The 13586-nt window shown below is 43.4% G+C and overlaps 1 protein-coding gene across 2 annotated transcripts in view; it reads right to left on the reverse strand.

The window, feature by feature from the left end:
* Positions 1 to 13586, reverse strand: part of RAPGEF5 (Rap guanine nucleotide exchange factor 5) — a 128182-nt gene that overhangs the window by 60911 nt on the left and 53685 nt on the right. For both annotated transcript variants that reach the window (XM_032181219.1, XM_032181220.1), the window contains 2 exons: positions 3490 to 3593; positions 3082 to 3170 (listed from right to left, as the gene is read on the reverse strand). In XM_032181219.1, the coding sequence (XP_032037110.1) occupies positions 3082 to 3170; positions 3490 to 3593 (193 nt within the window). The remainder of the gene's footprint in view (positions 1 to 3081; positions 3171 to 3489; positions 3594 to 13586) is intronic.

A 13586-nucleotide genomic window follows, 5' to 3' on the forward strand; every position in this document is an offset into this window, starting at 1 on the left:
GAAACAAAAAGAACAGCTTTCTTTGGGGGTACATGACAGTTTATAGCAACTCAATGAGATGAAAACTTTCTCCCTTTGAGATGGAAGACTGTAGATTTGTTGTGGCATCATCTTAAACTGGGACTTGTAGTTTAAGATGGTGCCAGAGAAACTCACATATAATATAGCCTAATACAGACATCACCAAAAAACCCTGTCATTAACCAGTTATTAGGTACAAAACCTTGAAGAGTCTTGCAAACCTCAGGCTTTCAAGACATCCTTGCCAGCAGAAGGCATCCGAGCTACAGGCTAGTCTGGGTGTGCACACTGCAATGTCCCATTTAGCATCCTCAGTTGCTGTAACAGTGTTCAATCTCTTCAGGCTGGGTGAGAGAAGGTATCCCCAACTCTATATTTTGGCAGCTCTTGTGAAAGAAGAATGCTTAAGGTATCTTACTACAGGTTTAGTGGCAGCTGAAAGGAGCCTTGAGGCCTGGGCTGGCCCACAGTTAAATATACTCCAGACCATCCCCAAATCTCCCAGCAAAAAAACAAACAGCTACCTGCTGACTTAGGCCTAGGAAATGGAGGGTGGCTGGAAGCAATACGTGGAGCATCATTCAGCCATGTCAGTGTATACAAAAAGCGGTGCTCCATGACCATGCTAGCCCCAGGGGACAGCGGATGTTTGCTGTTATGACCACTGAGGGGCTGCTCTTACGATTTGCTATACAAAAGCTGGGAACGAAAACATGCAGAGCACCCCTCCCTGAGAATCAGTGCAAAGGGTCAAACAGAACAACAGCCCCATATGCACGAGCATATGTGACAACTGCTCTTTCCCATATTCCATGCAGCACAAATAAGCAAACCCGGCTGGGGGCTGCAGGGAAAACAGGAGGCCAAAGAAGTCATCCTGCAACTGGCAAACCAACAGCAGGAGCAGCAGCTGGGTACAGCAACATCATTCTTTTATGTTCCACAAAGCTGTGCCTGGGAAGACACAGACTTGCAGGACCCTGAAACTCAACCATCCTTGGAGATAGGCCAACCTGCAACTACAAGAACTACCTGCAAAGGACAGCAAATCCAAGCAGATAAACCACAGAAGGATGCCTTCAGGTGCACATGCAAAGATGTGCTCACTATACAGCCAATATCCCATACCTCCTTACATCAGCTGCTACCCAGTCTGCAAAACAGACTGATCAAAACTGTCATGGAGGCACCCACCTCACAAACACTGGGAAACAACTCCTGAAGGGTTTTATTTTTAAATTCTATATTACCAGATTAATAAAGTCAGACCAATAAAAAATAAATAAATAAAAAATAATAAATAAATTAAAAAAAAAAAAGATTAACTACACAAGGAAGTGGAGAGCCATCGGGCAAGGTTTACCACACTTCGTTGTGATGGAAAAAAAAAAAAAAAAAAAAAAAAAAGGAAAAAAAAAAAAAAACACAACTACTTTGTTGCATCCCTGGGATCCAGCTAATCCTGGACACAGAACAGAGCTAATTGCTTCTTTCTCAAAGGAGATGTGATAAGGCAAGAAGAGGTGAGGAGAAGCCAATCAGCCTCTAAATACACTGCCATCTGCTAACAACCAGTCTAGTAGTGGCTTTAGCATTTGTTTGGAAGGCACTTTACCAGCCCCTCTCCCTAACAATAAGAACAGGTTTATGAACTGCCTCCCGGTGATGCAAAGAGGGGGAAAAAAGAAAAGGTAGGAAACGTGAGGATATGTTCAGTACCTAATGCTTTTCATAAGGAGCACTTTGTATTTAAAACCTCTGAAATATAATGCATAACACTAGTGAAAATCTCATTGTTTTCCAGCAAGATTATGAGCTTACAAAAGAAGCTGGAGCAGTCCGTGAGGGCGGGTTGCTGATGTCCATCAATGTGCAGGTGATAAACATTCATGGGGGAACTTATTCTGCATCTAACATTTGACCTTAAGGGTCAACGAAGGACCCTCACTGCGCTGCCAAGAGCTGGCTCAAGTAAATCACAGAGCTGGACTGACCGCATCTCTGCAAGAGAAACAATCAGAGCCTCTCTCTGCACTAAATATTAATGTCTAGGCAGACAAAAGCAGCACTAGGAATATCATAATAATATCGCCACCAGACACTCCGTATATTTCTTCAGGGCATCCATTCATCTTCACCAGGAATATGCCTATTGTCCCACATTAAACTAATGGCTTGTTCTGAGGACCCAGTCCTGAGGTTCCTCTGGGAATCACAGACGTTATTTATATTTTCAGTCACTTAAAAGGATTAAAGTGTGTTTATTCTCAGTAATCTCATTTGTAGAGGGAGAGATATACAGGCATCAGGAGTATGCGTTTTAACCCTGTTGGGAACAGCCAAATGCCAGGCTCTTTTTCCAGCCAGCTCTTCCTTGGGTCTTCAGAATTTGGGATCTCTGCAACTCTCAGCAGCCTGGTGATTTTGGGATGGGATCTCTGCAATTGTCACTAGCCTGGCTACTTCCATTCAAACTAGCTAGGAATTGCATGCTGCAGGCACTCCTGACAAACTGCCACAGCAGCTCTGGTGACAGCAAGCTGTGCGTATAGCCAAGAGATCCAGCTGAAAATTAAACTGCATGTCAAGTAGCCCGATCAATATAATAATTGCTCCAGGCTGGAACAAATTACAGGCTCCGGCTGAAGACACCCGAGTAGAGCATCAGGCTGCACACGCTGTTATCCTGGCTTATGAGAAAATTTAGAAGCCGCCTTTATGAAACGGAAAACATGCCGAAGCACTCAGGGGGAGCACGGTAGGGCTGCAGCGCTCACCCAGTGGTCCGGGGGATGCTTTAGGGCTCGGGGAACATCTTGTGCGGTTACAGCCGCGTCCAGCGAGCTATGCACAAGCCGCCTGCTGCTGAGCTGCGCCTCCCGGTGACCGCAGGCTCTCGTTGCCCTCTCTTTGCTCCTCCGGTTTGCACGGCGGGTACCCAAAAAGCTGCAGCCGGCTTCCAGCCGGGGGTACCCGGGGCCGCCCCCCGTCCGTTCCCCCCCGTTCCCATCCCGGGAGAGCTCCCCAGGGCCGGGGGTCCCGTCGGGGCTCGCTCCTTACCGGTGTCTTTGTCCTGCGCCGCTTCCAGGTGCAGATCGCTCAGGAGATGCTCCAAAATCTTCTCCGGCGTCCCCGCCACCACCACGTACCTGTCGGAAAGCAGAGAGTCCCCGGAGTCATCCTCGGTGGAGGACTGCGAGCGGCTGCTCCACTCGTCCTCCTCGTCCTCCTCGTCGATGTACTTGAAGTAGGGCACGTCGAAGGTGGGCAGCGGCCGCTCCCCCGCCAGCGCCTCGGGCACCCGCGCCCTGCCGCTGCCCATGGCCCCGCACGGCCCCGCACGGCCCCGCAGCGCCCCGGGCCGGGGGCCGCCGCCGCCTGGGAGCGGAGCGGAGCCCGGCTCAGCCCGGCCCGGCCCGGCCCGGCCCGGCACAGCGCTCCCAGAGCCCGGCTCAGCCCCGTCCTTACCTCCCGCGCCGCTCGGGGGCCGGGCTGCGTGACCACACCTTCCGCAGCACCAGCGCCGCGCCGGCCTCCTCCCGAGCCCGCTCGCCGCCGCCTCCATCCTCCGCCTGCCGTGACACAGAGAGAGAAAAGGGGGGGAGAGGGAAAAAAAAAAATAAATACAAGGGGAAAGGTCGCGGTCAGTGCCTGCCCGAGGGGCTCGGCCCCAATGGCAGGATGGGGTTAACGGGGGGGGGGGGGTCTCTTTGGGGCAGCGCCCTGCGCTGGTTCCTAGGGGGATGTGGGGTTTCTGTGTCCCCGGGGTGGGGTAAATTGAATTTTCCAGCGGCCAAATGCAGCGGGGAAAAAGAGCCCGAGAGCTGCCCGGCGCTCCGGTGCCGGCTGAGTGTACGTTCTGCACAGCTTCCCTCCCGCCCTGAAACAAAGGCAATAAAAGCGGTGGGGCAGGCACGCAACAAAAGCCCCTCTCCAAACGCTTCGTGGGCAACCCTCCCTCCTTCTTATAAGGCAACTTTTTAACTCGGGGACCAGCCGCCCGGCAGCAGGGCCCGCTGAGGCTCGGCTGAGGGACTCGCCCCTTCTGCCCCCAGCACCCAAAGGCGGCTGGCCCTGCTGAGCAGGAGGCTGTTGCTGCATGTGTGTGTCAAGTGCACAGTACTCAGCAGCAACGAAGACTGGGAGTAGCCTAAAATTTTCTGAGGAACACATCTTGGCAGCACAAGGGAGAGAAACTCCTTTACGGTCCCCCCTTTCGATTATTTTATTTCTGAGACCTGGTTTAGTCTGACTGCCACCTCTGGTTGTCAGTGGGTGCAGGCATGTCCAAAGACGCAGCCCCTGCCCTGAAGAAGTTTTCTTTATCAGTAAACAACATGTAGAATTGATCTATTAAATTTCTGCAAGGTCAGACGTACAGGTACCGAGCCAATTAATGTCAGATATTCATTGTAACACTCCCAGGGGACAGTACTGAGAAGACACAGTACAGGAATACTGATGCATAATTGTAATCTTCCATTTCGCCAGCCCTGGTTTTTTTTGTTGTTGTTGCCTACATATATGAAAAGCTGCAATGAAAGAGGCAACGAAAGAGAAGGAGCGCGAGAACAAGAATCAGGCAAAGCATTAAAGCCACTCAGTAACAAGGGGGTTTATACAAACATACATCTCTCCATTTCTCTCTGTCTCTCCTCTGGCATCCTCTAAGACAGCCCTGATACTCATCTCCCTGTGCTCACTGACATGGCAAACTGCAGCATATATGGGGCATGCATGTGATGGATGGTGCTGTGTTCATACAAAGCATCTATATGGGAACGGGTTTTAAGCGTATCCATACACATTTACATACAGGAGCAGCTGGCAGCAAGTCAACAGTGAGCACAGGGAGAACGAAAGCTATATTGTAATGAAAGGACATTAACAATGGTCTGTTCTGGAAGACAGTGTTCCTGCTTTAACATCCCACCAAGCAGAATTATTTCCAAAAAAAAAAAAAAAAAACCCTCTTGGATAACTGTATGCAAATTAACTGCATACAGCACCCTGGTGGTGAGATTCTCATAAGGCTCTTCTTTTTGTCCTTTCATCATTTTCAAGGAAGAGTAAAAAACAACCCCTTTTATCAGGAAGGACAAAAAGTGTGCAAAACTAAGGCCAGTCAGGTTCGATTTGGATTTTCATTGCCTATAATAATTATTTCCATAAAAGGGGAGGGATAGGGAATTTCTTTATTTGGCTATCATCTGTTATAAATAATTTCACTTTAAGGAAAGAATTATTGCTTCATTAAAACCCTACTTATGCATGACATAATTTTGTGTTCAGCCAGGCCCTTTAATCATACTGCAAGCAACAACAATTAACCTGAACAAAGCAAAGCACAAAGACAAGTGCTATGTATTCTCCCAGTTTTACAAGTTCTGATTTCACTACCGATATTATTCTGAAATGACATAATGGCATGCTTCATTTATTGGAATCCTGAATGGTTTGTGAAATAATTAATTCTTGCTGGAATACAACCAGGCAGCTCTCAGCGTGCTCCATCTACAGCCAGTGGCAGAAGAGGACGAGGATGCCAGGGGCCTCCAAGTGACAGCAGCATGTATTGAAGAGCAAGGCAGCACCCTAGCTGAGTCCCTAAAAGTCAGCACGCTGACTCAAGTGACATTTTCATCATACTGTCAATTAACAATGAAACCTGCCAGCACTTTTCCAGACCATTACACAGCCTTAAGAAGCCTGCACCAGCCTCGAAGGAGCAGAGCAGCTCAGGGTTGCCATCTCTCCCCCTTTATAGATGGGAAGATGAGAGGCCATCCCAGGGCACTGCTGTAGATCAGTGGCAGAATCACAGCTCAGGCTCAGGTGGGTGACACTGGCACCTCATCCCAGAGCCTCCTGATGCTGCCTACTTGGCATTTACTTTACTTTGTATTTGTATGTTTACATTTATGTGTTTGCAGAGGCACATCAGTAGGGTGAAGAACACCAGAGGTGTTGTAGAGGTTAATCGTTGTCTCCCTCCATACGTGGCCTTGAGCAAGTCACTTGCCCAGACTCTCCCATACCTCAGTTTTCTCTTCAGAAGCACCATTTGCTCCTACGCTACACACATGCTAGGAATGTTTATTTCACATTTATTACAGCTTTTAATTAATCATCTCACCTCTTGATAGCTAAACACAGCACTATCAACCTCTACACTAGTTACTGGCAGGCACTTTGAGCAAGCAGGAAGGCCCTCTGGACTTGGCAGATCTTTTGACCACTATTAAGGTCAAGTTTCCAGTGCTCTCATCTATCTTTCTCCTACGGAGATAGGCCATTTATCTCCCGGGTAATATATTTTAACAGCAGACAAGCACTACCTTTTTTTTTTCAGCATGAAAGGAAGCCTGGGGTGGTATAAATATTTATATGCTTACTGGAATGAGACACTGGGACTCCTTGCTTAGCGGGCCTTAACTTGTGCAGGTTACGCTTTGCATGGGTAGGAATATGACCCTCTGAATTACCACTGAAGTAGAAGAAAGCAGAGGTACCTATGACAGCATTGCAAATAGCCTTGGCGTGCCAGTTTCATTAAGGAAAACACTTGACTTCTGCTTTTTCTGCTATTGGCATGGAAGAACCTGATCTGTGGCCAGTGCAGCCAATAACTTGGATATCAGTCAAGGACATTTCCGTGTCTCTTAAATTCCTTAGTTTGGACTTGCAATTAATTGAAACAGGAGCCAACACAGAGAATGTGCTGCCTCTAGCTACTAGAAACATCCACTGCTAGAAATAGAGTTGAAAAGCTACCGTACGTCCTAACAGCTCTTGGCAGCCCACTCCTTCTTAAAAAGAACAGTGCTCTGCAATGGACACGGGCTGTTCAGAAGCCTGCTCCTTTGAGTAGAAATTTCATTTTCACATAACTCCTCCACGGAACAGGACATCTGTGCAAATACTTTGTTAATTTTAGCCATTAATGAAGCACCTGCTATATTGAAACACCACCAGCTAGCAAGGCAAAATACACACTTCCCAATGACATAGCTTCAGTATCTGTACACCTGCTTTTTAAATAAAAGGACCTGATCCAAGTCTACCCAGGTCCAGAGAGTCTCTCACATTGTTGATTTTAGTGGGTAAAGTAACACAGAAATTAAGAGAGAAACTGAATAAAGGCATCTGTAAAATTAATGGAACACCAAAAATCTAGCCTGCATACAGATTTTCCTGCTGCCAAACAAGGGAAAGCAAAGAGAAGAATCTTTGAGCAATAAGCAACATAGCAAACTTTACACAGACTATCTGCTTCAAAATCACATTAAATAACAGATACTGACTTCTCAAGGAGGGCAAGAACATTTTGTTTTCATAGCACAGTTTGGTAAAACTGACTCAACGCAATCAGATAATGCTGATCACTTCTGCCTCTTTTCTTTTGATGCTGGTGCCTGGGCATGCCCTTGAGAGGCACAGGAAAAGTCTAACATGAAGGATTCCTGGGGCTGTTTGTGTTCTGAAGAGGAGTCCCCCCTCACTGAACCCATGCAGCTTCCCTGCACACAAGTCCCATGCCCACGTGGAAATATTTCTGTGTAAGACATGTGAAATGCAAGGGATGTTGGAAGGGGCTTGGAAACACAAGGATAAAGAAGGTTCCACTGAGGTGCAGGGAAGCTGCTCATGTAGGTGAAAAAGCAGGACAAAAGCCGTCAAATAACAAGATCCTCATGTCAGCAGACTGATACTTTTCATGGACAGGTAGAGTTTTGCTTAGTTGTTGTAATCAATCCCTGGCACATATTACCCATTCAAAAAAGGAGTTACAAGAGCACAGTCAAGAAAAAAAAAAAAAAAAGTCACGTCCAAAAACAGGGAAACACTAGTTGTTATTCTTTAATTTAGCTCCTTTGGGAAAAACAAAACAAAACAAAACAAACAAAACAAACGAACAAACAAAAAAAAACACTCTGCCCTGTTCCACAATACAGCTCTGCTTTGTTCAACATATGATAAGGAGTCCTCCTGGGTCAAAGCTCAGACAAAATGCCTGTATAAACTGTGAAATGCCTGTATAAACTGTGTTTTTTGGCCTCTGACTTGGCCAATTGGGGTGGATATTCATGAAGATGGCAAAACCACCACCACCACAAAACACCACCAAAGACTATTCCCCAAAGGGATTTCAAATCCCTCTTCAGAAGTGCAAGGGCATAAGAGCTTTTCAGAGAAACTTCAGCCTTTTTTTTTTAAACACAGCAAAATGGTATTTACATCGAACTTCACTCTTAGCAGCCGCTGAACCATGTTGGCTACATTTTTTCATTAAAATCTGAGGCAGACACCTTTCAGAACAAGCAGATAAGGCTTGACAATCTCATACACAACTGAAAATGGATTTTCACAATGTGAGGCATTTGCAAATGCTAGTAGTACACGATGAAATTAGTCCTAGCTATAAGATACGAACATATTTACATTACCTACATAAAGTCCAAAAAAAAAAAAAAAAAAAAAGCCATCCTATTAACAGCTTCTCCTATAAAGAGACACTCTTTCAGACAGCATCTATCAAAGACCAAAGATGATTGCCTGCTTACACTTTGCTATGTTCTTCCCTTGAATCTCTTATTGTGGAGAGTGCAGATTTAGATTTAAAGTCACCAAAGTACAAATAGATGTACAAAAATGGCCCTATTCTTTACAGGATATCCCTCCTTGTTTGACAGGAAAATGGAAATGAACATATCACAATTAAAGTGGAGATGGACTACAGTATCTCTGATCTCTGTGGATAATACATCTCAGAATGTGTTGCAGTATGTCACTGAGTTTCGAGAGACCAATATCCCCATTAATAGGCTTGATTCACTTTCAACTACAGCAGGAGAAAAGCATTTCAAAGTCACCAGCACATCTTAACTGAGCTATATAAGGAAGAGACCAGTAAATATTTTCTCTGCAGTCTTTCTTTATTCTCAAAAGATAGAAATAAAACATAACCACTGTTCCACCTCTACTTAAAATATCACAGCAGGAAACATTTTAAATGGGACTGCCTATTTTGTAGTCAGTTGCATGACCGCCACTTTTTCCAAATTTCAAGGGAAAAACTGCCTTATAGTACTGCAGGAACATCAAAAGCATCTTTTCATATAACCATTCTTACAAATAAAAAAAAAAATGCACAAAAGGTTATGTTATTTTACTTCAGTCTAAAGTATAGCTCATAGAATACTCACATTTCATTTCATTATTTTTGTCATCTCATGAACTTTTATCCCATTCCTCTTTGTACTTTAATATTTTTGTTTCTCTGTGCAGGTGTTAAATCTGCTTTTGAAGCCATGTGCTAATCCACAGCATACTGAGAGAAACAGAAATCCACTAATGAAAAATTAACATGGCTAACACAGGGATTTCATTTTAGCTCTTGGCAACTTCTGACCAGTCTGGAAAACTACAAAACAACTGAAATGATTCAAACACGATCTCCCCAGCAAAGGGATCATATCAAAACTTCCTGGTGGCCTCATGCTGAGCTATCTGTCTCAGCAATGCACAACAAAGAGCCCATACCCTGTTGAACAGAACCTGCTCTGAATTTCTTTGCAAGCAATGGGGAAACAAGCATGAGCCACATTTTGACAAAAACAAAAAAATAAAATAAAAAATAAAATCCTTTGTTGCTGGAAATAATTTTGAGCATCACATTCAATAATACCCCAAGTAAGCCCTGTAACAAAAATTGTTGGAGCTGTCATCTGCATACTGAGCATGTGCTGCAAAGACAACGTTAATAACAAGTTACCCTTGTAGAGGGGTCAAAAGGATAGTGCTGGTAAAACAGAGATGACAGACAACAGGCATCAGGGAAAAGATTAATATCCCTACACAGTCATACATCAAGGAACTCAATTTTTGCCTGTAATCCCAAAACTGCTGAGAGTAGGATTATTTCTGCTTTTCCTATCACTGAGAAGAAAGAAACCGCTCATGGGGATAGGGCACTGCTAAATGCAAGTCTTTATGTGAGCAGAAAGGTCCTGGGGCAAAAAAGCCTCAGTTGCCTATGTTCCCAAGCTCGATCAGTGGTCCCACTGCAAGCAATATTGGGGCTTCATCGTGTAGGCCACTTAAAAACATAAAAATCTGTACAGTTCAGGAAAGACAAAAGGAGCAATAGAAAAAGTGCCTTTCACAACAGGTTAGCGACCATGAGTCCAAGCTGAGTTCTCTGTACCCCTGTTTGTCCTCTGTTACCTCAGACTATTGCCATTTGAGGCTAAAACATATTTATGGATTGGGGTTCAATGCAAGGAAGCAATACCTCTAATGCAGGAAAAAGAGCATATTTACTAAAATAACATGAAAGAAAGCATTACTGGAGTCACAACCACAAAAGTAATGATACCGTAGCCTTAACCCTCCACACCTCTTTGTTGGGTAATGAAAAATGTGTTTTTGAGACAACTGAAGGTTACGCATTTCGGTTTTCCCTTTCTTTGAGCACACACTCTTCATAGCTCTTAGGAGATAAGTTTGACAGCCTGACAGAGTGCTGCCACCTCGGCAAGGACAACCTAGGAGACCTTCCCTCTGTAACCACACAAAAGCTGAGGGGGAAAAAAAAGGTAGGAGGAGGAGGGGGGACCGAAAGACAAAAGGCATTAGACAGTATTTATATTGTTATAATTCTCTCACAGACAGCAGGGCAGCACTTATTTCAAAAACACCAGGATATGGAAGAATTGGAGGCTGGAAGCTGAGAACACATGTATTTGTAAACAAACAAACAAACAAGCAAGCAACACACCGTGCAATATAGCAGGGCAAATTAATGTGACTTGAGAACAAAAGGGGCAGGTGCCAGCTATCTCTTCCAGTTGCCTTGCAATGAATTGTGGTGGTGTGAAGCTGGCTGGACATTTTCCAACACAACTTTTTTTTTTTTTTTTCTGACTGAGAAAATGTGGATTCCCCAGAACTGAAATTCTGCCAGGACATGTCAGTTTGAAGAGAAACCAGGCTGCCAGGCTCTCCGCATGCCTGCCTCATACCTCAGGCTGGCAGGGCTTTGGATTCCCCAGCCCCTTGCAGCTGGAGCCTGCATGTCCTCATCCCAAGGTTTCCAGAGTAGGTAGCAGGAGAATTAAATCTTTATTTCTCCTCTAATTTTGCAACTGTATTATTTTCACCTGAATCAGATTTTTTTTCCCCCAGGGAATGTAAAACTTCCTACAGGACAAAAATCCTAGCGCCAGATGCAAGTCTCTCCCTTGCATTTAGAGATGAAGCAAAAGATCAACCCGCCAGCTGCTGACATGAGTGTCTTCCAGTGCTGTAGCAGCAGAAAAATGCATAAGGAAAATAACATGATGACTAAAGTACTGCTTGTCTAGGAAGAGGGAAGAACTGAAGGATTCACCCCAGATACCCCAAGATTCATACTATGTGCTGTTAGTATGACGTGCCTTAGGGAAAGAAAAACCAAAGACAACTGATATACAAAAGCTCTACTTGAGAATAGCCTCAACATCAGAAGGGTTAAATTCCCAGGATATAAGGGGAACTAGATAACAAACTGATTAACATCCAGAAGAGGTGGAACTTAGCTCCTAAGGCAGTCCACATACAGCTTTCACACAGCCATGAAAACTGCAGAAGATAACTAATATTAGTTGATTGCATTTATTACCGTAGACTAATATTCACCTTGGTAAGGACACATGTGCAAAGGCTTTACAACCTTTATAATGGGCGTAGCAATAAATAAGGTCTCCTGAAAGAATGGAGGAGATATAGCAGTAAATATATGATGCTGTCAGCTTTACGGTGCTCTAATTACCAGTGTTGGGCACCTACAGCTTCTAAGTCAAACAGACAAGATGGTTAATCTCTTTCTTTGCCTTTCACACCAATTTATACATGGTGTGAATTAAAATATTGTTTTAAAAAACTGACATCCTGTCATTGTCTACCAGAGAAACCTTTCTCTCTTACTTTTGGTCCATAGCACATCTCAGTGCTGACAATACCATTATTCTAATAATAATAATATCAAAAAGTAATTTTTTAATTAAAAATAAATATATATGCTATCCACATTAAACCAGAAATCCAAATGTGGAAGATTACAGCTTGCCCACTATACTGAGGTGCTGTTCATTACATTTATCACTGTAAGGCACATACACTTCTCTGAAGCCCCTATGCTCACAGAAGAAAGTCGTTGATTTCTCACAGTCAAATAGTCAGCAAAGGACCTGGTTCAGGCCTTGCAAACAAAATAATATCTAAAAATGAGAACACTAAATAAAGTCATTGAGCTCATTTTCATCACCTTCAAAAACAAAATCTCTCAAATGCACTGACGTTTAACAGGAGCGTCTAACAGAGAGTGTGAAAAAGCACTGAGTAAGGCATTTAAAAAAAATAATTAAAAGCTAATGTTGAAAATAAAACCAATTTATTTAACTTCCAGCCAAACAGTAAAAGTTACAAAGTAGAGTTTATATCCTGTGTTTTGGTGTTTTTTCCAACTAAGTTGGATATAATGCTATGATTTAAAAAAAAAAAAAAAAAGGACAAATCACCATGAATATAATTTTCTTGGTTTTAGATGATGGTTTCAGCTCCCCCCAAAATAGCCTGGAATGGCCACTGTTTTTACTAATGCTTTCTAATAGTTCTTTTCTTGCTTAATTAATTCATACATCTGAATCATTCAAAAATAGGTAAGCCTCTAATCACTTTCAGGCTTGATAATGTATCCTAAGTAGATGGCAATGTGTAGAGCACACAAGGAGGCTGTCAAAAAGAAAGGAAAAATGGGGTAGAAGGAAAAATAAAGCTCAATCCTTCCATCTAATAGCAGGAGGTTTGATTCTGCATCTATTACATGGGATAAAATGCTCACTGACTTCAACACAGTCTACTACAGAAATGAGAGAAATCATGCTGCCTCTATATAAGATTTAAAAAATGTTACATACATAAACAAGAGCAAAAGAAAGGTTTTGTTTTTTATTTTCTTTTCCTTTGCTAAAAGATTTGTTGTCCACATTTAGCAAAAAGTATTAAATGAAAGAATTGGGAGGGGAAGGAAGGTAAGAGCAGGTTAACAATTAACCAGCTGTTGTGAGCAATAATTCATTCAAAAGTGAAGGTTACAACACAAGCAAGAAATTTTGTTGCAAGTTTACAACAACAAAAAATATGTTTTTATTTCTCCTGTTTTATGATTTTAAATAATCAGATATTATTTTTATTTTGTTCCAGACAGGATAATACATCTGATTCTTAACTACTTATATGCTCTAAAAATGTGTTTCAGTATGAGTGTTGGGAGTCTCCTCTCTGCTTCCTTTAGATAATACAATTGTGTCCAGCTATAGGAGGAAGGTAAGTTAGTTATACCGAAAGCAATCTCAACATTTATTCAAGTTATGGAATGGAAAAATGCATAGTTACCATGGCAACTGGTAAATCACATGGTATCTGCAATGAGATGCAAGGCATCTTGAGTAAACACTCACTCATACGACTGCCCATGTGTCCTCACAATGTTCCTTTGTCAAGGAACATGCATAGAAACCCCA

The sequence above is a fragment of the Aythya fuligula genome, chromosome 2 (genome assembly GCF_009819795.1).
Source record: "Aythya fuligula isolate bAytFul2 chromosome 2, bAytFul2.pri, whole genome shotgun sequence".
Lineage (NCBI taxonomy): Eukaryota > Metazoa > Chordata > Aves > Anseriformes > Anatidae > Aythya > Aythya fuligula.